The 26096-nt window shown below is 49.6% G+C and overlaps 2 protein-coding genes across 11 annotated transcripts; one reads left to right on the top strand and one right to left on the bottom strand.

The window, feature by feature from the left end:
• Positions 1–392: 392 nt before the first annotated feature.
• Positions 393–22220, bottom strand: LOC116582013 (zinc finger protein 431-like). Of its 10 annotated transcripts, XM_032329357.1 has the most exons (8): positions 22107–22204; positions 13419–13428; positions 11925–12011; positions 11050–11206; positions 10379–10505; positions 9633–9728; positions 8747–8829; positions 393–2685 (listed from the first exon to the last, which is right to left on the bottom strand). In XM_032329357.1, exons 4-8 carry the CDS (start codon positions 11152–11154, stop codon positions 1354–1356), a joined length of 1743 nt encoding a protein of 580 aa, XP_032185248.1. In that variant the 5' UTR covers positions 11155–11206; positions 11925–12011; positions 13419–13428; positions 22107–22204; the 3' UTR covers positions 393–1353. The 10 variants fall into 10 exon arrangements, with proteins under 10 accessions (XP_032185248.1, XP_032185247.1, XP_032185246.1 ...); XM_032329356.1 differs by lacking the exon at positions 13419–13428 and having other exon boundaries at positions 22107–22220; XM_032329355.1 differs by having other exon boundaries at positions 11050–12011.
• LOC116581716 (basic proline-rich protein-like) lies at positions 17413–22963 on the top strand. The gene is made up of 3 exons (XM_032328921.1): positions 17413–17427; positions 19963–20834; positions 21409–22963. The coding sequence occupies exons 1-3, from the start codon at positions 17413–17415 to the stop codon at positions 22961–22963; spliced, it is 2442 nt and encodes an 813-aa protein (XP_032184812.1).
• The last annotated feature ends 3133 nt before the right edge of the window (positions 22964–26096 follow it).

Here is a 26096-nt window from a genome sequence, read left to right as displayed (position 1 = left end):
TAAAAGTGTATCTTAAAGTCCCCCTTCTATCACTGTACTAATGTTTCTCCCTTCACATGGGTTTAGGTTTTATATATGAAAGTGGTCACTTTCAAAAGATTGAGTCAAAAGCAAGACAGAGCATGAGCAGCGGGGGAGGGGAAGAGGGAAGAGACTCTCCACTGACCAGGGAGCCTGATGCAGGACTCGATCCCAGGACCCCGGGATCATGACCTGAGCCAAAATGAGATGCTTCACAGACTGTGCCCCCAGGAGCCCCTATAAGTAGGTGTTCCTATACTGGATGCACAAATAGAGGTTATATCCTGCTGCTGAACTGACTCCACTTATTATCAGGCTATACCCTTCATTGTCTCAATAACACCATTCTAAAATGAAAACAAATGCAGAACTCAGTCACAAACTATCACTCTTTAATTCATCATTATGATCTACATACACGGTTAACAATATGTAGTAATGACACATCATCTTGTGTTGTTTTTTGGTTAATATTTAGTTACTTTCTAGCTGAACCCAGTAATTATTGCTGTGAAAAAATAGGCCTGACCAACTTAATGTACTTTTTAGCAACAACTTCGCTTCATATGCAGTTCTATGTACTAGTCCCTTAAGGGGAAAAAAAAAAAATATCATTGCTTCTTGTCATAAAATTCTGCATTTAGAATTCCCAGATGATGTCACAATCCTACATATGTTTCTTACATTTTTATAATAGGCCATTAAGCAAAAAATATAAATTAATGTCTAAACTGTGTGGTTAGACATTCTTGATAGATGTTTTTCCTAGTCAGGGATTTCTGATGCAAACTCTAAACTTTCATTGGATTTTAGCAATGGCATATATACAGTGTGAGAAATTGCAAGTTGACTAAGGAATTAAAAATCACTGAAGACTTCCATTCATTCACTATTCTACAGAGTGTGAAACTTCACATGCCTACAATAGATTTCTACTAGTAAAGGTTTTTTTTTTTTCATGCATATTACAATGAGTAAGCTCCCCAGCATCAATTTTTCTGTTATTCTCCTTGAGCAACCTCCTTCTGTAAAGATTTTCCCGTGTAATTTCCCATTCTAGGGAGATTAGATTATCATTCAGACTGAATTTTCTTGTGCACCCTACAACCACAGATCAGCTAATGTCTCTTCCTCCTTGATGTTAAATTCAGGGTTTCTCCAAATGGAGTTCACTCATGTTGTGTAAGGATAAATCTAAAATGAAGGCATTTCCATAATGAATATGGCCATAAATTTCCCCCACTTATGAGTTCTCAGATTTGTTTTAGATTAGAGCTGTGGCTGAAGGCTCTTCCATATTTTTCAGTACATATAAAGAGTTCTCTCCTGTCTTCAAAGGCAAGAGCTTGTAACAAAGGCTTTTCCACACAGAGGACATTTATATGGGTTCTCTCCAGGATGAGTTCTCTCAAGTTCTTTAGAACTTTCAACAAAGGCTTTTCCACATAAAGGACATTTATATGGGCTCTCTCCACTATGAGTTCTCTCATGTTCTCTAAGATTAGAGCTTGTAACAAAGGCTTTCCCACACAGAGGACATTTATATGGTTTCTCTCCAGTGTGGGTTCTCTCGTGTTTTCTAAGACAAGAGCTTGTAACAAACCCCTTCCCACAAAGAGGACACTTATATGGTTTCTCTCCAGTGTGAGTTCTCTCATGTTCTCGAAGACAAGAACTCGTAACAAAGGCTTTTCCACATAGATGACATTTATAAGGTTTCTCTCCAGTATGAGTTCTCTCATGTTCTCTAAGATTAGAGCTTGTAACAAAGGCTTTTTCACATAGAGGACATTTATATGGTTTCTCTCCAGTGTGAGTTCTCTCGTGTTCTCTAAGATTAGAACTTGTAACAAAGGCTTTTCCACAAAGAAGACATTTATATGGTTTCTCTCCAGTGTGGGTTCTCTCATGTTTTTTAAGACAAGAGCTTGTAATAAATGCTTTTCCACAAAGACGACATTTATACGGTTTCTCTCCAGTGTGAGTTCTCTCATGTTGTCTAAAACAAGAGCTTTGAACAAAGGCTTTTCCACATAGATGACATTTATACGGTTTCTCTCCAGTGTGAGTTCTCTCATGTTCTCTAAGATTAGAGCTTGTAACAAAGGCTTTTCCACATAGAAGACATTTATATGGTTTCTCTCCAGTGTGAGTTCTCTCGTGTTGTTTAAGATAAGAACTTTGAACAAAGGCTTTCCCACACAGATGACATTCATAAGGCTTCTGTCCAGAATGAATATGCTTATGTCTAGTTAAAGATGAAAAATATCTGAAGTGACTCCCACACTGATTACAGACAAATGGATTCTCTCCTGTGTGAGTTATCTTATGGGAACGAAGATGTGAGTTTCGACTGAAGTTTTTCCCACACTCATCACATTTATAGGGTTTCTCTCCCGTGTGAATTCTCTGGTGTATACAAAGCTTCCTTCTATTATGGAAGCATTTATCACACTGATTACATTTATAAGGTTTTGCTTCCATGAAAGTTTTCTGGTGTCTATAAAGGTCGCTTCTATGATTGAAATGTTTTCCACATTCGCTCCATTTATAGGGTCTCGGTCCAGTGTGAGTTAAGACATGTTGAGTCAATGTGTAGGTCTGACTGAAAACTTCATCATACCCAATATGTTCAAAGGGGTTTTCTCCTGGGTGATATTTTGGCTGTTGGGAAAGAGATGAGACTGTTACAGGATTTCTCAGATATATTTATCCACTCAGTTCTCTGAATATGAATTCAGTTCTCTATAAATTCTAAGCTGGCCATTCAGTGACAATCTCCAATTAAAATCTTCCCCAGGTCACTTACATGCACATGAGGGTATTCGACTCCCACATGTACAAACATTTTTACTGTTGTGTACTGTGTGGCTGGAGGTTTCTGGGATTTGTCCCGCATAACCTTCCACCCCGACCCGCACGAACGCAGGCAGGCTCAACAGTGTTGTGTGTGAGACTCGTGCAGCAGGAGTGACCCGGGAGCCTGGCTAGTGGCCCTCAACTGGCCTCCAGGTCAGAACGGGCCCTTCTGGTCTGGACGCCAAGAGCTGGAAGCCTTGCCTCCCACCCCCTCCTGCTCCAAGCTGGGCCGGGCCCCCGGAACGGACCCTGGGACGAGGCAAACACACACACCCGGGCTCCCGGAAGAGGCAGAGACGTGGTAACACAAAATGCAGCTCACTCCAAACTGCGCGGAGGCAGACCAATGTTTAACTCTGCCCTAGAACTACGGCCCCTGTGGGGATGCTCAGTGGGAAGTCCCTCCTGAGGGGAGGACGCGCTGCCCAGGCCTCTCCTTCGGGACTGCAGCCGGGCTGTCTCCACGGGGCTTCGCCAGCCGCTAAAGCCCCCCAAGTAGATGTGACTAGACCTCGGGCTCCTTTACTGCTTACTCCTGCCCTCATCTATGCGCAGAGCTCCCTTTTCTTCTTTCCGTTTCTAACAGATTTTTACAGCATCAATGCAGTGTTTTTTCACGCTTTGAAGCGGAGAGTTCAGTTGCCCTGAATCTTTTGTGTGGAACGTAACTGGTATAGTCGGCAGGACTCGTGACATACCCTTTCTGAGGAAACCTCCACGCTGATGTAGATATTCCTGAATGGGAGGACCCTAGTTTTTTACTCAATGGCAAAAGAATGGTCTGAGCAGGTCTGTCTTTGTGAACAACGGACAGTAATTAAAGTCAGCTTAACTACCACCACTCACAGACACTTCAGGAACTGTAACTGGGACAGATGATGTGTCATTCCTAGCTCGCTGGGGATGGCGTCTGCTAACAGCATACACACAAAGGGTCACATCGTGATAAGTACCAGGAGGAAAAACTAAAATTAGAAAAGGAGATTTACCAATCTAGAATGTCTGTGTGTCAACATCAGACTTCCGCTCTTTCTTACCAATCCACACCCACCAGCATGAGGCTGAAAAAACGGCCACATGGATCGCCAGGTAGAAATAAAAGCGAGAAGAGGGACACTGAGAAAGTGCACGTAGCTATGGCCTCTGCTGGTTGTGAGTGGGGCCCTGACCCCTGGGATGGCGACATCTGGGATGACAATGACAGGGATACAGACTGCAATCATGGGGAGAATCAGGCTCTCTCAGACGGAGCCACCTTAAGCAGCAGGGCACCACCCAGCAGGCGTGAGAAGAGATACTCTAAGGACTCTGAAATTCCTCCCAAAGAGATGTTCCGAGTACAAGATGCCGCACTAAACAAAGTCTTAAAAGAGGTAGATTCTGAATGCACTGCAACAGCCGCAGCAGTTTCAGAGATTGTACCTGAAGACAGATGGGAGTGAGGGAAACACCTCTGTATCCAGAAAAGTAGGAGATATGTAAAAAAAAGATGCAAGAACAGGAATGTAGGTTCTGTTGAAGGTTAAAAAAAGGTAAATTTTGTCCTGGATGGGCCTGGCTGTTTGGGAGAAAAATGGCTTGGGACAAAATAGGAATGCAAAGTAAAGTCCTAGGTGGTTTCTGCAGGGAGATCTTTGGAATTTTAAGTATGGTAAGGATAGAATAAGTAAATGAGTGGATTTTTAAAGTACTTGGTGAAGATTAAAATTCTGCTTTTCTCTCTGTTCAAAAGACAAAGTTTCTCTAATTATTGGTTTGCACTTGCTAAGAAGATGTAAGTAGTTGTTTTCTTTCTGTCTCCCCAGAAAAATCAGTTTCTATATTTTGTCTTTATCAGGTCCTCAAGGACCTGTAATCCATTTAGGCATGTGCTTTAAAACTTTCTAGGGTTTTAACAAACTTTCCAAGATTTCAACTGCAGATGAAATCTTTTTGACCAACGAGGCCGTTTTACTCAGTCAAATGTCAAAGAAATGACGTACTCTTAGATTATGTTGTTTGGGTAAATGCCATGAGTATTCTAGAGATCATGTGCAATCCCTAAAGGTTTAACAGAGGTCAAATAAGCCCATGCTATCTCAGCTGCAATGTGTCACCAACAGGAGGACCTGAAATAACAGCTCATTTAGTGTCACAAAGTCTTCATGGGTAATGCTAAGACAGCTTTCAAGGTCTCTGGTAACCTGGACCTTTGAGGTTTTGTTGGATGGTAAATTGGGATTGAAAGTGTTGCAAGTCTAGGTCTCTTCCAAACAGGATCAAGTGCTAAAGCACTGATAACTGGAACAGGCTTGCACTTTTGACTTCTCACTCTAGAGAACTTAAGGATATTTGACACTTTTGAGCTTAACTGATTCATAAATTTCCCATCCAAAGAATTCTGGTGTGACGGGTTCACAACTGGTTACTACTCAGCGTTTATTGAAGATGCCTACGGAAAGACACTTGGCAATGTGCCAAACACTAAAATTACTGTTTCCATGTCAATGCTCAGTGTGCTTGCCGCCACAGAGCAGACCTTCAGCAAGCAGCTACCTCACGAGCCCTACCGTGGCAGACATAGTTGAGCCTGTGACGGACACCGGACTAGCCCAAGAGGCGCACAAGAAAAGCAGACACTTGGGAAGGCCGGCCACTCACAGGTGGGCACAGGACTGTGGGATGCCCACCACTCGGGATGCCATGAAAGAAACCGTATTAGAATATCCAACTTGTCGGATTTGGCAAAAGCAAGAAATTCCACAACAGTACAAAGGGCCGATAGAGCAGTGAAGACTCCCTGCCCGAATTTGGCAAATGGATTCTGTGGGGCCGTCACCTTGCTTCCGAGGCTGTCCGTGCATCTGTGGGGCAGGGGTTACACACTGTACTATGCTGGGTATTTAACAGTCGGCCCATCTGCCCATGCCACCCAGAAGAAAACACCAGGGGCACCTGGGTGGCTCAGCAGTTAAGCAGCTGCCTGCAGCTCAGGTCATGACCCCAGGGTCCTGGGATCGAGTGGTGCATTGGGCTCTCTGCTCAGTAGGGAGCCTGTTTCTCCCTCTCCTGCTCCCCTGGCTTGTGTTCTCTGTCTCACTGTGTCTCCCTGTGTCACATAATAAAATCTCTATTTAAAAAAAAAAAAATTAAAAATAGACTTCCCTATGACCCTGCAATTACACTCCTGGGTATTTACCCCAAAGATACAGATGTTGTGAAAAGAAGGACCATCTGTACCCCAATGTTTATAGCAGCAATGGCCACGGTCGCCAAACTGTGGAAAGAACCAAGATGCCCTTCAACGGACGAATGGATAAGGAAGATGTGGTCCACATACACTATGGAGTATTAGCCTCCATCAGAAAGGACGAATACCCAACTTTTGTCGCAACATGGACGGGACTGGAAGAGATTATGCTGAGTGAAAATAGTCAAGCAGAGAGAGTCAATTATCATATGGTTTCACTTATGTGTGGAGCATAACAAATAGCATGGAGGACATGGGGAGATGGAGAGGAGAAGGGAGTTGGGGGAAATTGGAAGGGGAGATGAACCATGAGAGACTATGGACTCAGAAAAACAATCTGAGGGGTTCGAAGGGGCGGGGGGGGTGGGAGATTGGGGTACCAGGTGGTGGGCATTAGAGAGGGCACGGATTGCATGGAGCACTGGGTATGGTGCAAAAATGAATACTGTTATGCTGAAAATAAATAAATTTAATTTAAAAATAAATAAATAAATAAGAAAAAAAAAAAAACCCAACTATCCAAACCTTGGAGACTATTCCATTATGATATAGCTACTCAAATCCACAATGATAACGGCTCCCACTTAACAACTAATTAATAAAACTTTTGTACCCTCCTATGATATTGAATGGATTTATCATAATTACCCTACTACTCGCAGGAAGTTGAACTGATGACACAGATAAACAGATTATTTAAACAACAATTTAAAAAGTTAAGGGTGGGGACACCTGGGTGGCTCAGTTGGTTAAGCCACTGCCTTCGGCTCACATCATGATCCCAGGGAGCTGGGATCGAGTCCCACATCAGGCTCCTTGCTCAGCGGGGAGCCTGCTTCTATGTCTCTGCCTGTCTCTCTGCCTACTTGTGCTCTCTCTCTCTCTGACAAATAAATAAAATCTTTTTTTAAAAAAATTAAGCATGGGTCTTTATCAAAATGTAAGTTATACCTAATGGAGGCTTTAAAAATCCTCAACAACAGACCAACAAGGCAAAATGAGACCCCATTAGGGCAGATGAAGACCCCTTATGTACAAATAGGCCATATGACAAAACTCTTCTAGCTACTATTAATATGCTAGAATATGCAGATGCTAAATTACCTTACAAAGCCACCTGCCAATACTCTCCCTTCTGCTAAGGTTACTGCTCAAGGAGGGGACACTACAGTAACACTCCTGGGCTCTGGTGATAAAACACTCATCGTGTTTAGGTTCTATGCTGTCCCATCACCTGGGCTCCAACTGAGGCTATACCCACCAATCCAGGACAACGATTAACATTGCCCTGCTGGGCCCACTGTTTTTTCCATACAGGACTCGCCTGCTGGCGACATGACAGACACGAGAGTTACTCCCAAAAACATGTCAGATGTCTTCTTCCCCTCCCTGACCAAACTTGTCAAGAAAACTTCCACTATAGGACTAGCAGCCATCACCTTATCCAGTGACGGTGGTATAACAGATGTAAAACTGAAAAAACAAACACCCAATGATGTCAGTTTTAAATGAGAATCTATGCTTGCGACAGCACTAAGTTTCCATTACCAACTGTTAATCCAATCAATACTTCCCCTAGTTGTTGGACTGGTTACCCTGTTGAGAAGGGTTCCTAACAGATGCTGTACGCATGTTACATTTATTATACTATTTACATGTTGTCGGACATGTGGATATATCAGAAGTGCCTTGCAGGTACTGTCATACTGTGCATGACTCAAGGACCGAATGTATCGTATGGCTGGAGGATTCTGGGATTTGTCCCGCATAACCTTCCACCCCGACCCGCACGAACGCAGGCAGGCTCAACAGTGTTGTGTGTGAGACTCGTGCAGCAGGAGTGACCCGGGAGCCTGGCTAGTGGCCCTCAAATGGCCTCCAGGTCAGAACGGGCCCTTCTGGTCTGGACGCCAAGAGCTGGAAGCCTTGCCTCCCACCCCCTCCTGCTCCAAGCTGGGCCGGGCCCCCGGAACGGACCCTGGGACGAGGCAAACACACACACCCGGGCTCCCGGAAGAGGCAGAGACGTGGTAACACAAAATGCAGCTCACTCCAAACTGCGCGGAGGCAGACCAATGTTTAACTCCAGACCCCGTCATCTGCCCTAGAACTACGGCCCCTGTGGGGATGCTCAGTGGGAAGTCCCTCCTGAGGGGAGGACGCGCTGCCCAGGCCTCTCCTTCGGGACTGCAGCCGGGCTGTCTCCACGGGGCTTCGCCAGCCGCTAAAGCCCCCCAAGTAGATGTGACTCGACCTCGTGCTCCTTTACTGCTTACTCGGGCCCTCATCTGTGTGTGGATCTTCCTTTTCTTCTTTCGGTTCCTAATAGATTTTTACAGAATGCAGTGTTTTTTCCCCTTTGAAGCGGAGAGTTCGGCTGCCGTGGATCTTTTTGTTATAAAACACCTCGGTAGCATCTTCACTGGAGAGTTGAGTGTTTTTGAAGACATCATGTTTCATGCAAATAAATCATGTCTGCAAAACTATCCTTTTGTGAGAGCCTTTACTGTCTACATCCAAGCTAATTTCTTCCCCAAACTAAATTTTTTGACCACATTCCCTGACAACACGTGATTAACTTATCCAACTCCCAGGCCTGCAACACGGACAGGCACGGTCTGTCCTCAGGAGACTTACTATTATGCCGCAGTCAGATGGGTCCTCCTTGAAGATATCTTGCATAGATATTGTTTCTTCCTTTTTATAGCTGTTTTCTAAGCCTGAAATAATTGAAGACAGGAAGAGATAAACCTAAGGAATATCTTGAGTAGAGGAGAATTAAAGTGTTGAAAACACACAAGACCCAGGTGTGTTTCAAACAGTCACCACTGCATGACCACATAATGTAAAACTGAGAACAAGACTAGTGAATAAACACACAAACTTTAGAATAATATCAACTAGAAAAAAACTCAAAACACGGAGAACATTGCGAGATGGACAGAAGTGAGGTGGGGGAAAACAGGAGGGGGAGACGAACCATGAGAGACTGTGGACTCTGAGAGACAAACCGAGGGTTTAGGAGGGGAAGGGGGGTCGGGTGTTGGGTGAGCCTGGTGGTGGGTATTAAGGAGGGCACGGCCTGCATGGAGCTCCGGGTGTGCTGCATAAACAATGAATCTTGGAACACACACACACACACACACACACACACACACACACACACACACACAAACTAAGTTAAAAAAAATCTCAAAAAAGAAAAATAAATAATGATGGGCTATTGCAGAAAACATGAGTGGAAATCATTACCAAAAAAAAAAAAAGGAGAGAGAGAGAGAAAATCATGACAAAGAGCACAAGGTGAAATTTCACCTCCTGTGAGGACAGGAACATTCCTTCTCTGAGGTCAAACTCAAGTACAGAGCAGTAATGACAGGACTCAGCTGCCTCAGGACTGCGGCAGCTCCCTGGCCACTCGGTCTTCTGAAGTTCTCATTCGCTCAAGCAAACGTGCACATCAGTGAGATCCTGCTCACTCACTCGCTAGACTTCTCGCACGGAGCCCGTGTCCCCAGCTCACCTGGATTCCAGCCTTGGGCAAGTCCTCTGTCTTCCCTCCACAACTCCCCGCCTTGCTCCCACTGGGAAATCACATCTGCCTGGAAGAACTGACAGCCTAGATCAACGGGAGAATGGTACGTGAATTTAAGGAGGAAGGACCGGGTGCGCCCCGCACAACAGCCCAGAGAATAGCACCTTCAACACCGACAATGGTTCTCAGCTTGACCACCCCCGGTCAGTCAAGACCTTTGCTTGCGGTCAAGACCCCAGCTCAAAGGGGTGCAGAAAGCTCTGCGTGTGCATCCAGAACGAAATGAATGTTCTCGTAGGGCGGCTACCATTATTTCCAAAGGAAGACGATAACACGCACTCGGCTGGAATACGCCGTGGCGTTTTATGCGGGAAGTGGTACAAGATGTTTGGTTTTCAACTGTGTTCAAACTTCACCATAGCGCTCAGAGCAGAAAATATGTAAGATACTGATTTGTTCATCCAAAAACTATTCACTGTATTCCCAGCATTTTTCTGGGTCTTGGAGAAAGTGCAGGAGAAAGATACACAATTTGAGCCAAGGAGACTATATTCAAATTATTATGTAAAAGACCTGATGAAAATAATTTACAGATTTCATCAAGTCAGAACAGAAGGGCCACAGAGGAGAACGAGTTAGGGCAGAGAGCCGCTGGAGTACGTGGAAGCGGCCCTGCCTACAGGTTTATCAATCAGTACATGAACAAGCAAACGGACAGACGGCGGTGGACTCACCCACGGACACCAGATGAGTGATGTTCTCCAGCATCACATCAATGTACAGCTTCCTCTGCGACCTGTCCATCAGGGTCCATTCCTCCTGGGTTAAGTCTATGGCTACATCTTTGAAGGTCACGGACTCCTAGAACATCACAGTGTGATTCAACAGGCCCGTGCTCAGTAATCCACAGGAGAGAACTGTCCACCCCAGAGGGAGCGGTATGGATAGGAGGTCAAACTCCATGTGTGGCTCAAACCCCACATGCTCCTGTGCTGATCTGCCTGTGCCTTCCTGACACACTGAGAAACAGACACATACAGTAAGCACAGAACGACTTCATGATCACAGAATCTCGATGGGAGATCACCCGATGATCTCCCAATAAATTGGGGATTCTGACTAGCTTGTCTGCAATTATCACCTCCATTAAACAGCACTGTGAGGCACCTGGCTGGCTCAGTGAGAAGCGCATGTGACTCTCGATTCTGGGTCAGGTGTGCGAGCCCCGGGTTCACAGAGATCGCTAGAAGGGCAAATGCATACAGGCTGGGGCTGCAATTTCTACTGAGCTAATGTGCAAACGCTTCTCTCACAGCCAACAAGGGCCACACAACCGATCGGTCCCTTCCCTACAAACAGGCAGAGACGCATGAAGCCAGGCCCACCACGGGCATACAAAACTCACTTGATCTTTAGAAGAGATCAGAGCAGACAGTATCGTGAGGGGCTCCTGGGGCTGCTCTTCTGGAGGGTGGCCCCACAGTGACGCCTCTGGCAGCGAGCTCTCCATTCTCAACAGCAGCTACCCTCAGATCCGTTGTCTGTCTATTAATCCTGGTTTTCTGTTCAAAGGCAACAGAATCCTCTCTATTAGTTCCGGCCTCTCTTGGTCCTTCAAAAAGTGCTTCAGTATTTTAAATTTTATTTTAATTCCTACACATATTCTGCCAAATGCACAGCTAATTTTTTAAAACTACTCCCTAAGCACTGTTCTCAGATTTCCAATTTTAACAAAGTTTAATCACAAAGAGGGAAAGTGAGTGAAAGAGATAAGGGTAGTAGAGAGGATTTTAGTCATCTTTGGGAGCTTCCAAACTTCAAGTATATATTAACCGAACTTTGTAAGTTTAAAATTGAAAGGAAAAAATCATTTCTTCTTTCTTCTCTTACACAGAGGTTTCTTGCATTCTCTGGAAAACAGCGGGAACACCTGTCCCCTCCAGCACCGACTGTGCCCCGCACCACGTGACTAACACTAAGGAGTACACAATTTCCCAACTAAGACCACACAATGGATAAGAAAAGAAAATCCTGCCCATCTGTCTTCTGCAAGGACACCGTGAACGGAGAATGAGATGCATTTGTGTGAATGTTGCGAAGTAGAGGACTTCCTGATCAATCCCTGACCAAACGCAAGTATCCATGGGTCCTGAGAACAGTTAAAAAGAGCCCAGATCCCCAAGCACAGCCCCATGCGCTGAGAAGACTCAGGCCAAGAGAAGCCTTCCCATCCACGGGCAGCAGAGCTTCCTTCCAGAGAAAGATCCCATCTCTACTCACCTGCAGTCGCATTCTCAAGAATTCCGCCACCCCCTCGCCTCCTCTGGAGCTCCAGTCACAGAGAGTACAAGCAATGTGCAGGGAAAGCTGAGCAAGGAAAGAGAAGCCAAGAGACTCCAGTCTCACCCACCGGTCCCAGACACCCTGATCATGAATCCCGGAGACCCCTCATGCAACCCGACTCCCTCTACAAGAGCATGCCATGGGCCCTCGGAGCAGTGGGGGGCTCTCATATCTGCCTGGAGCAAGTGTGAGAAGGCTTTGGCTACCACCGCTAGGAAGTAAAATATGAATATTCTTTGCTATTTTCAGACAAGGAATGAAAATCACTCAATTTATAAGTTAACCAGCAAGTTGTTTTTTTTGTTTTTTGAGGGTTTTTGTTTATTTTTTTAAGATTTTATTTTAGAGAGAAAGACAGCGGGACCAGGAGGGATAGAGGGAGACCCCATGTTGAACATGGAACCCGACCCAGGGCTTGATCCCAGGACTCTGAGATCAGGATCTAGTCTGAAACCAACTGCACCACCCAGGCACCCCGCAGACAAGGAAATGAAAATCACTGAGCTTATAAATTAACCAGCAAGTTTTTCATAGGGTTATTTAATTCCGTTCCTGATCCCCAAACCTAAAAGCCCCTGACTTAGAAAATACAGAATGCAGGCAATGTATGAGGAAATTTATTTATTCAATCTAACATTTTGGTAAAGTTGTACCTGTAATACTGTCCTACATTAATCAACAGCACAAACACTTCAGCATTTCACAAATCTTATACTTAAAAAATATTGTAAACTTGGGGCACCTAGGGGGCTCAGTGGCTTAAGCCTCTGCCTTCGGCTCGGGTCATGATCTCAAGGTCCTGGGGTCGAGCCCTGCATCAGACTCTCTGCTCGGCAGGGAGCCTGCCTCCCTCAGCCTCTGCCTACTTGTGATCTCTCTCTCTGTCCAAAAAAAAAAAAAAAAAAAAAATTGGGGCGCCTGGGTGGCTCAGTGGGTTAAGCATCTGCCTTCTTCAGCTCAGGTCATGATGCCAGAGTCCTGGGATCAAGCCCCATATCAGGTTCCCTGCTCCTTGGGGAGCCTGCTTCTCCCTCTGCCTCTGTATGTGTGGATCTCTCTGTATTTTTCATGAATGAATAAAATCTTTTTTTAAAAAGTCTCTTAAAGAAATAAAAAACATAAAAATTTGTAAACTTTATGGGGCGCCTGGGTGGCTCCATCAGTTAAGCATCTGCCTTCTGCTCAGGTCATGATCCCAGGGTCCTGGGATCGAGCCCCGAGTCGGGCTCCCTGCTCAGTACGGAGTCTCCTTCTGCATCTGCTTCTCCCCCCGCTTGTGCTTTCTCTCTCTCAAATAAACAAATAAATTCTTTTTTACAAATAAATAAACAAGTTTTGGCAAACAAAATTTGTATCAAAATTTTGTTAGTACTTAACTGTATTTCATGGAAAAATGGTATTACATCACAAACAAAAGTAGACTTAACTCACCTCCTTATACCTAGACTCCAAAAAATAAGGAAGACAAAATAAAAGTTTAATAAATATGACTCTCTGCTTGGAAATTTACATACATTCATTAACCCTTCAAAGACTGCTGGCTACAGACTGAATGCCCCCACACCCGCCCCCTCCGCCCCACACAAATCCACTCCTCAAAGCCCAACTTCCCAACGTGGTGGTGCCTGGAGTAGGTTTAGAGGTAGTCCTGACAGCAGGCCCCCCAGGAAGGAAACGGTGACATTATTAGAGGAACACACCAGAGCTCTCTGCCACGCTGGGACTCGCTGAGCGCCAAGCTTCTCCAAGCCCAGAACTAGACCGTCACCAAGTCCCAAGTCTGCTGACACCTTGGTCTTGGGAGTTTCCAGGCTCCAGAACAGTGAAAATAAATGTGTGCTGTCTAAGCCACCTCGTCTGAGGTCTTTGTTACCAGCCGCCCAGAAGGACTGAAACATGAACTTCTCTAACAAATGACACGAACGTGGTTTGCTGTTTCAGAAAGCTTTACTAGTATGACAAACTTACAGTGCTAAAGAGGGACACAGCTAGCACTTGAATTTGGTCTGTTTCCCCAACTCCAATTTCTACACACGGTCCTCTTCAGGGGTAGAAGCCACCCCTAGGTCCGGGCAGGAGCGCCGTGTCAGATCATGAACCAGAGACCCCTGCAGCAATCCCTGCCGGCCCTCCCTTCGGCAGCTGCTCAGAATCACTCCTCCTACCTGCGGGCCCCCTGCAGTCTACCAGCCCTTAATTCCATCATCTTTCCTGCCCACTTTGAACCCCATGTACTCCCTCCCACGTGCATCCACAACAAAATAATGCAGTTTTGTTCCAACTGCGTATGCAAGCCCTGTCCAGTGCCTAGTTACGCGGCTTGTGCTCCGAAGTATGGGAGACTGAGACTCCCACTTGGTCAGTTCTGCCTCACACCCTGACCCAGCCATTCCTTACACCTAGTTAATGACCGACACCCGGTAACAGACAATAGTCTTATTTCTCAAAATCCAAACATTCAATTACATAGTCTTTTTGTCATACCAGTAACTAATTCTCTGGCAGCGACCGGGTGTGTCCGGACACTCCCTTCCTGGAGTCAACATCAGATCCCACAAAGCCCCCCTCTACGCCAGATGCCAGCCACAAAAGCAGCACTGGCCTATTCACACTTCTGCTGGGAATACCGCAGGCTCAGGAGTTCCCACAACCCTCAATTACCAAATGAGGTTTGGTAATTTTCTAGAATGGCTCTAGAATCTAGGAAAAACTTCACTTAGGCTTACTGGTCTGTTATAAAGAACAAAAATGAGTCGTCAGATGAAAAGGTACATGGGGGAGGTCCCAGAGGGTTCCCAGTGCATTATCCCTGTCCCCGAGGAGGTGGGGTGCATACCCTCCAGCAGGTGGAAGCTTTGCTGGAAGCTTTCGCCAACCTGGAGAGTCTCCAAAACTGGCTGGTTAAGAGTTTATAGAGCTCGACCTCCAGCAAGCTCTCCCATCCCAGAAGCCGCCAGGTGGGCTGCTCTCATCTACAAGCACAAATTTATTAATACTCTCCACCTTTAACTTCTTTCATGCTTCCTCACTGGCCCTGAAAGCCTCCTGCCTGCTGCCCCAGCCCATCCACCAGCTCCCCTGACTGCCGTCTGCTCCCAGCTCCTGGGGCACAAAAGGTTTTGTTTGTCTCAGCAATTTTACACAACTTCTGTTCCCATGAAAAAAACTAGTCTCTTAAATTATTCATACCTCCATGAATATTTCTAAGACTTTGCTCAAATAAATTTTTTTTAAGATTTCATTTATTCATTTTGGGGGTTGGGAGGAGAGCACAAGCAGAGGGAGAAGCAGGTTCCCCAAAGAGCAGGGAACCCAACATGGGACTCGATCCCAGGACCCTAGGATCATGACCTGAGCCAAAGGCAGATGCTTAACCAACTGAGCTACCCAGGCACCCCTGCTCAAAGAAATTAACTAAAATATCAGTATTTTACACAAGCGTTTTCCTAAAGGATATAATAACTTCCTTTAGGATTATGTACACAGCTTTTTTGTTTTTAATTTCTTTAAATTATCTTTCTTAAAATTAGCCTTTAAACATCACACAGTCTGACAATCCGTCCTTCTTATTCTCTAGTAGAACTACTGTCTGGCACAAGCCTTGTTCCAAGTCCCCTTCTGCACACGCTTCTCTGCGGGAGAGGTCATCACTGCCGCAAGAACACTGCAGTGTGACTTGGCGGCCAAGACCGCGGCACAGGAGAGAACCCTGGAGACTAAGCACTTCATTACCTTAAATGCTTGCTATAAAAAGAACACTCATTTTTGAGAGTTAGTATTGATTCGCTTTTATATTTGATATAAATTCACAAAGAAAACAAATCATTTTTTCTGGAATCAAATGCCTGTGCCTAAAACGAAAATATACTGCCTGATAATTTTCTTCAGAAGTAATTTATTCTTTTATATATTAAGGTAGGTCCCAACTTTTTCTTTTTGTTAAAAAATATTTGAAACACATCCTATTTATGGGAAAATTAACACTGAAAGTATAAATTATTCTTGGAACCTATAATATTTTGAAGCATGTCAAGTATTATAGTCACTAGGATTTCAACAAAACCTTACTTGAAATGGGTGCTGGATGGTCCTTCTCTCTTCCCAGGGGCTAAGGGAAGAGCAGAGTCTGTACAAAGCCTTCATTTGCCTGCATGGAGATGACCAGGAGCGGGTGCTGAGGGCAACTCCCCGGGGCCCAGAAGGATACAACGTCTCCCCCCACCCAGGTCTTAACTACAGGCACACCTCGCTTGGTGCACCTTGCAGATAGTTTTTTACAAAGGTGCGTGGTGATGCAATGTTGACTGGCACCATCTTCATTTTGTTATCTCTGTGTCACCTGGTAATCCTCACAATGTTTCAAATATTGTCACTAGTATACTTGTTATTGTGATCTTGATGACACCGTGTGATGTGATATGATCTTGATGATACGTGTGTTTGATGATGCTACTGCACTTGTTTTGGGGTGCCATGAGCTGTGCCTGTATCAGATGACTAACTTAGTGCTGTGGGGAGCCTGGGGGACTCCGTCAATGAAGCGTCTGCCTTCAGCTTAAAAAAAAAAAAAAAAAAAAATCACTGTTGTGCACGTTCTGACTGCTCCACTTAGCTGTGTCCCCATCTCTCTCCCTCTCCTTGGGCCTCTACTCTACGAGACACAACAATATTGATCTCAAGCTGTCAATAACTCTACACTGGTTCTTAACTCTTAAGTATTCAAGTGAGGAGTCCCGCATCTCTCACCACATCAAAAGCTAGAAATGATTAAATGTAGTGGGAAAGGCCTCCTGTGCCCAACAGTTAGCCATGTTGTGAATACAAAGAAGTTTTTGAAGGCAATTAAAGGCACTAGTCCAGTGAACACAAGAATAAGAAAGTGAAATGAAACAAAGTTATTGCTGATATGGAGAAAGCCTGAGTGGTATGGATGGAACACATTCCCTTAAGCCAAAGCCTGATCCAGAGCAAGGCCCGAATTCTCAGTTCTGTGAAGGCTGAGGCAGGTGGGGAAGCTGCAGAGGGAAAGTCTGCAGCCTCTGGAGCTTGGCTGGTGGGATTAAGGGAAGCAGCCGTCTCCATGACATGAAGGACCAGGTGAGGCCACAGGTGCCCACGGAGACGCTGCAGCAAGTCACCCAGGAGATCCAGCTCAGAGAACTCAGGAAGGCGGCTGCACTCAACAACGGACTGCCAGTGTAGACCAAACAGCCTTCTGTCGGGAGACGATGCCATCTCGGACTTTCACAGCCAGAGACAAGTCAATGCCCGGCTTCAGAGCTGCGAAGGACAGGCCGGCTCCCCTATGAGGGGCTGATGCAGCCACTCTAAGTGGAACCCAGCGCGCACGTCCCATTCTGAAAATCCTAGGGCCCTTCAGCATCGCGCTCCATCTACTCTGCCTGGGCCCTACACACGGAACGACATGGCCTGGATGACGGTACGTCTGTCTACAACACGGTTCACTGAATATGGTAAACCACCATCAAGGAACTACTGCTCAGAAAAAAGATTCCTTTCAAAATACGACTGCTCATGGACAATGCACCTGGTCACCCAAGAGCCCTGATGGAGACAGACAATGAGAGTAACGTGGTTTTCGTGCCTAACACAGCACCCATTCTGTGAAACAGCAGGGGAAATGGGGACACAGACATGGGCTCAAGACCCAGAACTTTGATAAATTATAGGGGGAAAAAAGTTTACAAGGATCTCTATAGGAAAAAAAAAATCCAGAAAGAGTAGAGTCCCCCACTCCCTTTAAATTATAGGCTCAGACTGCCTGGGTGGCTCAGGCAGTAAGTGTCTGCCTTAAGATCTCAGGGTCCTGGAATGGAGCCCCCCCACCTGCCAGGCCCCAATGCCATCGGGCTCCCTAATCAGTGGAGAGTCTGCTTCTCCCTCTGCCTCTGACCCTACCCCCCACCTGTGCTCTCTCATTCTCTGTCTCAAATAAATTAATAAAACCTCTGAAATGATAAATTTAAAAAAAACTGCAGGCACAATTATAAATATGAGTTGAAAAAGTATTTGTTGTTAGGGAAGAAAACGTGTAGTGCCATAAAAGCAACCATAATGGAAACTGACAAGTGCTGCTGGCAGTCACCATGAAGAGGACTGGGGAGACAGTGCGGGAAAAGAGCACATGCAAATGTCCTGAGGTAAGGCAAGCCTGACAGGACCATGAACTAGCAAGAGGTATGTGCACTAGAACAGTGAGTCACAGTTACATCCCTCTAGTGACACTTAACAACTGAAGGTTGTTGTTGTTGTTTTATATTTTATTTATTTGTTTGACACAAACAGAGAGATCACAGCAGGCAGAGAGAGAGGAGGAAGCCGGCTCCCTGCTGAGCAGAGAGCCCAACGAGAGGCTCGATCCCAGGACCCTGGGATCATTACCTGAGCCGGAGGCTTTAACTCACTAAGCCACCCAGATGCCCCAACAACTGTTTTAATATTACATTTCATTTCTGTTTTGTTCAGTGTTCATGTCTAGCAAACAAATACTAAAATCCATTTGTACATTTTTCTGGCAAACAAGAGACCACATGGAAGCTTCTCTGTAAAAGGAAAACGGACAGAAGCGCTAAGATACACTTGCTGACACAGAGTTCCTTACATTCACCCCAATTCAGTTATATCGGAGAGGCAGAGAGTCAAGAAGGGAGATGCTAATTTTAAAGCATCAAGATTAAAGATATTTGAATTGGGTCTGAGATAGTTGACTTCCTACTGCTGGTTCTTTCTGTTTTTCAAGTTAGCAGTCCAGGAAAATCGGTATTTATCAGATGTGATGTAAGCAGTGATCATTTCAGAAAACAGTAAGAGTATCAAATCCCTATGCTCTCCCCCGAAGACACCCACGAAAAAGCCCATACAGAGGCAAGATTCCCGTGATTATGTGAAGAAATTCACAACCTCCATGAGAAGTGGAGAATAATCTCCCTTACAATATGCACTGCTTCTGCAGGGATGCCTCTTCTCCTGCAGAAGGGATGCAAGGAAACAGACTCAGAGACGCGGTGCAGTCTGGTTTGCTCACCCACCCACCTTACGGGCTCCGATTGTCACAGGGAGCTATGCAACCCATACTGACCCAAGAGGACTCCCAGGCACATACTGCATACAAACCTAAATGCAGAGGATGTGATGCAGAAGGTGGCCCTGAGGCTGGATGGGGTACACAGAGTTCTCTCCCTTGATGCCTACGTAAGCAGAGAGGCGATGAAGGAAAAGGCAGAGTCCACATGTCAAGATTACTTGATCACCCATGGCATAAAGTCCTGGCTCCTGAGTCAGAGTCCACCTCCCAGCAGGTCTGAGAAGGGGAAGCTGAGCCCAGGGGAATGGAGATTTGGAGACTTGGAGGAGCCCTGGGGCCCCCTTCTTTCTAAGGACTCAGAGTGGTTACTGTTCTATTGCCTAACAGAAAAATATCTTCCAAATTCCCGATTGATTTGAGCTCAAATATTACTATTTTTTTTTAAAAAGATTTTATTTATGTATTTGACAGACAGAGATCACAAGTAGGCAGAGAGGCAGGCAGAGAGAGAGGAGGAAGCAGGATCCCCGCTGAGCAGAGACCCGATGCGGGGCTCGATCCCTCGACCCTGGGATCACGACCCGAGCCAAAGGCAGAGGCTTTAACCCACTGAGCCCCCCAGGCGCCCTCAAATATTAGTATTAAATCAACGTAAAAGTTTTGAGAAAGCCACGGGGCGCCTGGGGGGCTCAGTGGGTGAAGCGCCTGCCTTCGGTTCGGGTCGTGATCCTGGGGTCCCGCTCAGCCGGAGGCCTGCTTCTCCCTCTCCCACTCCCTCTCCGTGTGTTCTCTCTCGCTGACTCTGTCAAATAAAACACAAAATCTTAATAAAAAAGACTTGTGTGTGAAAGCCAGAGGGGCGTCCTCGCTCATAAGCGACGTCCGCGAGGCTGCGCCGCGCGAACAGACGCGATCTGGGTCCGATCCCAGCGCACAAGCCCCGGCCGCGGCGACACTGACTTCATCCCACGCGGAGTGTACCCGGCCGCACCGCGAGCTGCTGCCCCCGAAACCCCGTCGGCCGACCGCTGCTCCCCGCTCACGGGACACCGCCCTACCAGGGGGGCGCGCGGGGGCAGCTGCGCGGCGGGCGCGGACCCGGCGGAGGGCCGGCGCCCCGGGCCTGACCTTGCACGTGGACGCGACTCCACAACCCGGCGCGGGGAGGCGGCGCCCGCACCCCGGCCGCGCGCAGCCAATGAGCGGCCACCACACTCGGAACTCCGGGCCTCCTCCAATGGACTTTCCGCTCACAGCGACCTTCCCAACTTCGCCCTCTCCTCCCGAAAACGCCGGCCTCTCTTTGTTCCCCGCCGGCCGGGTCCCCGGCGCGGCTCTGCCCGGACGGCCGCGCCGCCCCACGCCCGCAAGGCGCCCCGCGGGGAACAATGGGGAACAATGAGCATCCGTGCGCAGCGCCCTCGGGGCGAGGAACTCCCGCTCCGCACGAGAGCCCGAGCCACGCGCTTCCCACCCGGCCCCGCACGGGACGCAGACCCCGGCCGCAGCACCCGCGCTCCCCACCGGAACAGTCCGCGCGCCGCCCCCGCCGCACCGCCGCGCCGCCGCGCCCCGCCGGCCCAGACAACGGGGGCCGCGCTCACACCTGTCACCCCAACCGGGGCGCGTCTGCGCACGCGGGGCACGAGGCCGCGCGCCTCCCGGTCTCACCTGGAAGTGCCCCCAACAGCCGCCGGGCGCAGGGGAGCGGCGGCCGGCTCCCGCGGACACCGAGCAGCCGCCAACCGACCCGAGCGGCCAGCCGGCCGGCGCGCGCCTCCGACCGTGGGGCCGAGCGGAAAGTCCGCGGCCGCCTCTTCCTGCCTCCCGACGCACCCGGCCCCGGCCCCGCCCCACGCCGGCCGCGCCCCGGCCCCGCCCCACGCCGGCCGCGGCCCCGCTCCTCCGCCGACGTCGTGGCCCGGCTGCGCGCTCGCTCTCCCCAGGCCCCGCCCCTCCGCCGACGTCCCAGCCCGGCTCCGCGCTCGCCTTCCCGGGGCCCCGCCCCACGCCGGCCTCGGCCCCGCCCCCCCGCCTACGTCCCGACTTCGCTCCGCGGGCGCCCTCCCCTAGCCCCGCCCCTCCGCTGACGTTCCGTCCCCGCTCCGAGCTCGCCCCCCCCCCCAGGCCTCGCCTCACGCTGCCTACACCCTGGCCGCGGCTCCGCCCCTCCGCTGACGTCCCGTCCTGACTCCGCGCTCGCCGTCTCCAGGCTCCTCCCCACGCCGACCGCACCCCGGCGCCGGCCACGCCCCTCAGCTGACGTCCCGTCCCCGCTTTCCTATTACCCTCCCCAGGCCCCGCCCCACGCCGGGCGTATCCCGGCCCCGGCCCCGCCGCTGTGTCCAGTGTCGGCTCCGATATCGCCCTCCCCAGGCCCCGCCCCACGTTGGCCGCGCCCGCGCACTGGCCCCGCCCCACGCTGGCCGCGCCACTCTCTAGCCCGATCCCGCCGTCAGACCCGCCCCCAGTAGCCCCGCCCGCAGAAGGCTCCGCCCCAAGTCGTCATTTCCTGGCGCCAGAACTTTTCTTGGCGCGAAGGATCCCCTGCGGTGGTGGGTGGGCGTTGGCGTTGGTGGTTCAAAGCCGCGCTCCGCCGCCGCGTCCCCGCCCGGTCCTCTCGGACGCCGCGGGCCCCGTCCCTGCCCGCCCCGCCCGCGCGGAGCTCCGCGGCGCCCTTAGACGCCCCGAGGCCGGGCGCTCCGGCGCTGGGGCCGAGCCAGCGTCTGTGCGGCGGGAGTGGCTCGGAGGCCTGCACGCCCGGCCTTCCCGGCGGCCCCGCCCCGCGCCGCGTCCTCCCTCGGGACGCGGGTCCCGGCTCTGCACGCCCCCACCCCCACCCCGCAGCCCGCTGGCTCCCGGGCCGCCCCGCACCCCCCGCCCCGGCCCCCGGGACTCTGCCCACCCCGGTCCGGTCCTCGCCCGACCCCCGCCTCCCCACGGCCGTCCTCCCGCGGCCGGGTCCTGCGTGGGGCCGCCGAGGGCCGCCCGTCCGAAGCCTCCGCCGGGGGGGCACGACCCCGCCCGCGGACGCCGCGTGCTGCGGGGCCCCCAGACCCGGTCCCCGGCCGTACCTGCCCGCGCGGTCCCGCCGCAGACTCAGCGGCCGGGCGGCCGGCGTCCTCGCTGCATCTCCGCGCGCCGAGTGGGCGGGGAGACGGGGCGAGCGGCCCAGCGGGAGAGCCGGGGGGACGCGAGTGAGGCCGACGAGGAGGAGAAGTGGGAGGTGCTACGCGCGGCCGCCGCGGCCGCTGCGGCCGGGCGCGAGGGCCCTGGGCGAGCCGCGGCGGCCCGGCGGGGAGGGAGGCGGGGAGGACGCGGGGCGGCCGCGGGGAGGACGCGGGAGTCGTGCGGCCCGAGTCCCCGCATCACTTTCCCCGTTGTGCGGGCTGTGCGGGCCGGCGGGGAGGCCTCGGCGCTTTCCCTGCCGCGCTCCGTGCGGGAAGCCCCAGTGCTCGCCCGGGGCGGTGCACCGTGTCGTGTGCCCCGCGCGGGAGCGCATTCGCATTCGGGCCGGGCGGGTCAGGCGGCGCGGCGTGCGGCGGCCCGGGACCCGGCTGGCTCCGGCCGACTGCGTGTGGCTTCGCGTTCCTTTGTCCTCGTTGCACAGACGTTGAGGGACGGGCCGGGCTGTCCAGCCGCTCCGCTCCGGCCCGCGGGGGCCCCGTGCAGCTCGTTCCCGGGATCCGCTGAGGACGAGGCGGGCTCCCCGGGGTCTCGGGGCGCGCGGCACCTCCGCGGCCCCCAGGCCGACACCAGCCTCCCGCGCGTCCAGGCCAGGCTCCCCCTTGGGCAGCGGCGTCCCCCGGCTCCTGAGCTGACGGAGGAGGTTCTGCAGCGGGTTCGGTGCCGTGGACACATCGACGCCCACTCCGGCCTTCCCGGGCGGACGCTGGTGGTCGTGGGTCTCGTGCCCGCAGAGAGCACTTGAAGAGACTCGGGGCAGAGCCGGCCTGGTCCGCGGCTGGTCCGCGAGGCCGGAGGTGGTGCCCGGCTGGACTGAGGCATTGGCGTGTGTCTCCGTGGGCCGGACGCCCTGCCTAGTGTTTTCACTTTTCCCGATTCCCGCTAGAAAAAGAAGCTAAAATAGAGGATCTAATGGACTTGGAGGGACAAGGAAGAGTCAAAGGGAGTGAAGGATTACCGCACTTCGTTCGTCGAGTTTGACTACAATACACACCACACATGACCCATTCTTCTCTGCAGATGTTTTCCATGTAGTACAGTTGCAGTGACCTTGTTTCGGTTTTTAGAGTGGAAATAAAATACGAAGTTGATAGGCCTTCAAGAAATGGCATCTAGGGGCGCCTGGGTGGCTCAGTGGGTTAAGCCTCTGCCTTCAGCTCAGGTCATGATCTCAGGGTCCTGGGATCGAGCCGCGCATCCGGCTCAACGGGGAGCCTGTTTCTCTCTCTGCCCGCCTCTCCACCTACTTGTAATCTCTGTCAAATAAATAAAATCTTAAAAAAAAAAAAAAAGGAAAGAAAGAAAAGAAAAAAGAAACAATGTCTATGAAGTGTGCACTGTGTGTGAGATACGAAAGACCCGCAGGGCAAACTTCTTAGGTTCATAATATGTAAGGATCCATAGAAACTTCATTCGTATCTTATTTACCATCATGCATTAGAAACGTGTTTGGGGGCAACAGGAACTCACTTTCATAGGGTTCATGGGTTTTGTCAACTACATCAAGTGAGGCATGGAAACTATCAAGTTTAATGCAGGGGCGCCTACGGGCTCAGTCCATGAGGCGTCTTCCTTTGGTTCGGGTCATGATCTTGGGGTCCTGTGTCAGTCCCACCTAAGGCTCCCTGCTTGGCAAGGAGCCTGTTTCTCCCTTTGCCTGCCTCTCTCCCAGCTTGTGCGCACTCGCTCACTCCCTCGCTCTCTGTCAAATAAATAAATAAAATATTTTTAAAAATTTAATGTAAAAGACTACTTGCATGGATTTTGTTTACTTGAGACACATTTTATGTCTAGTGTAAGTCCTGTTTATATCAAGAAGGATATCTAGAACATGGTCGTGTATTTCTGGCGTAATCCAACTTATTCCTTGGAGCAATATTAGATTACTATTTACATGTGCTTACTGTTCTAGAATGCTGAAAATAAAAATTAGCAAAATATGACAGGACATGAATATTCATCTGGGAAACAATCTGTCATTCAGAAGCAGTTCCTATAAATGTGTTTGTGTATATGTTTTCCAGGGAACCTGGACTTAGGATCCCTTTTTTCCTCTGTCCGCAGTTCCTATTCTGGTTCCTATAAATGTGTTTGTGTATATGTCTTCCAGGGAACCTGGACTTAGGATCCCTTTTTTCCTCTGTCCAAAGCCCTGCCTTGCAGCAAACATTAGGCCTCAGCCCTGTCTCACAGCTGACTGCCTTGCTGCCCTTTCTGCTTGCTACCCTCATGTCTGGATTTGTGCTCTTTGTCTATAGCAGTTGAGGGACAATGAGAGCGGTCCCTGGACATCCTCCTCAGTATTCCCCAGGTATTAGGGGATGCCTTGGGGTGGCCTCACTGACTCCCAGGTTCTGGGATGTACTTAGAAAATTCTGGGGACATCTGGGCAGCTCAGGTCATGGTCTCAGGGTCCTGGGATCAAGTCCTGTATCGGGCTCCCTGCTCAGCAAAGAGGCTGCTTCTCCCTCTGCTGATCCCGATCCCCCTGATCATGCTCGCTTACTCTCTCACTTTCCCTCTCTGACAAATAAATAAAATCTTTATTTTTTAAAAATATTTTATTTATTTATTTGACAGGAAGAGATCACAAGTAGGCAGAGAGGCAGGCAGAGAGAGAGGAGGAAGCAGGCTCCCTGCTGAGCAAATAGGCTGATGCGGGCCTGGATCCCAGAGAATATGACCTGAGCCAAAGGCAGAGGCTTTAATCCACTGAGCCACCCAGGCACCCCTAAATAAAATCTTAAAAAAAAAATTTAAAAAGCAAGAAGGAAAATTCTGCTCAGGCTGCAGCAGGTGGGGACTTCTCTCAAGACTTGTCTACTTGCCCCAGTGGTGTTTGGGCAGTGGGGGTCTTAGGAGATTTGAAATTACTTTGCTGGTCTAAGGGTGCCCTTCCAGTGCCTGTAAGCCGCCATGAGCCCTTACTGGACCATGGGTGTCTTAGAATGCTTTCCAGGGCTCAGGCAGGGCAAGAGCCCGTCCTTAAGTCTCCCCTGTAGAAATGGTAGTTCTGGGCATCTGGAAAGGGACCTGAAATTTCCAGGTACTCATCAGGGGAAATGCCATCGAGGGAGGGAGCGCCTGTATGTTTGCATATCTTGGGAATACTGAGTCATCCTGTCCAGTAAATCTGACCCTGATTGGATGGGGAAATATTATTTAATATTTTATAACCACAGCAGTGATCACTAATTGCAGCAGTAATTATGATAATGTTGATGAGCATCAGTAATAATAATGAAGGGATGCCTGGGGGGCTCAGTGGGTTGAGCCGTGCCTTTGGCTTGGGTCATGATCCCAGGGTCCTGGTATCAAGTTCTGCATCAGGCTCCTTGCTCAGCAGGGAGCCTGCCTCTCTCTCTGCCTCTGCCCGCCTTTGCTTGTGTGCATTCTCTCTCTCTCTTTCTGACAAATAAATAAATAAAATCTTTAAAAAAAAATAAATAATGATGATGATGCTCTTTATGATGATGACAATAATTAAAAACCATCAGAAGAACCCTCATTAAGCAGAACAGAACGCGGGCTTCCGGAGTAAATGATAAAGTACCCAGAGCAGGACTTACGGAACGGCGTGAGTCAGAGTCCCAGTTCTGCCCAGACTTGCTTTTTTTCTCACACGTCACAGGCCATGTTCCAGACAGATTGAAGGTGTGTAGCAGCCCTACAGGGACCAAGTCTGTTGGCAGTATTTTCCCAACAGCATTTACTCACTTTGTGTCTCTGTGTCACATCTGGTAATTCCTGCAATATTTCAAATTTTGTCTTTGGAAGTGGAACCTGAAGATGGGACTGAATTGCTGCATTTTCTTTCTCTTTCTTTCTCTCTCTCTCTTTCTTTTAAATGTATTTATTTGAGAGGGAGAGAGTGTGAA

This window comes from Mustela erminea, chromosome 21 (assembly GCF_009829155.1).
Source record: "Mustela erminea isolate mMusErm1 chromosome 21, mMusErm1.Pri, whole genome shotgun sequence".
In the NCBI taxonomy this organism is placed as follows: Eukaryota; Metazoa; Chordata; class Mammalia; order Carnivora; family Mustelidae; genus Mustela; species Mustela erminea.
The sequence above is the reverse complement of the archived record's forward strand: the minus strand, read 5'-3'. Positions and strand labels throughout refer to the sequence as shown.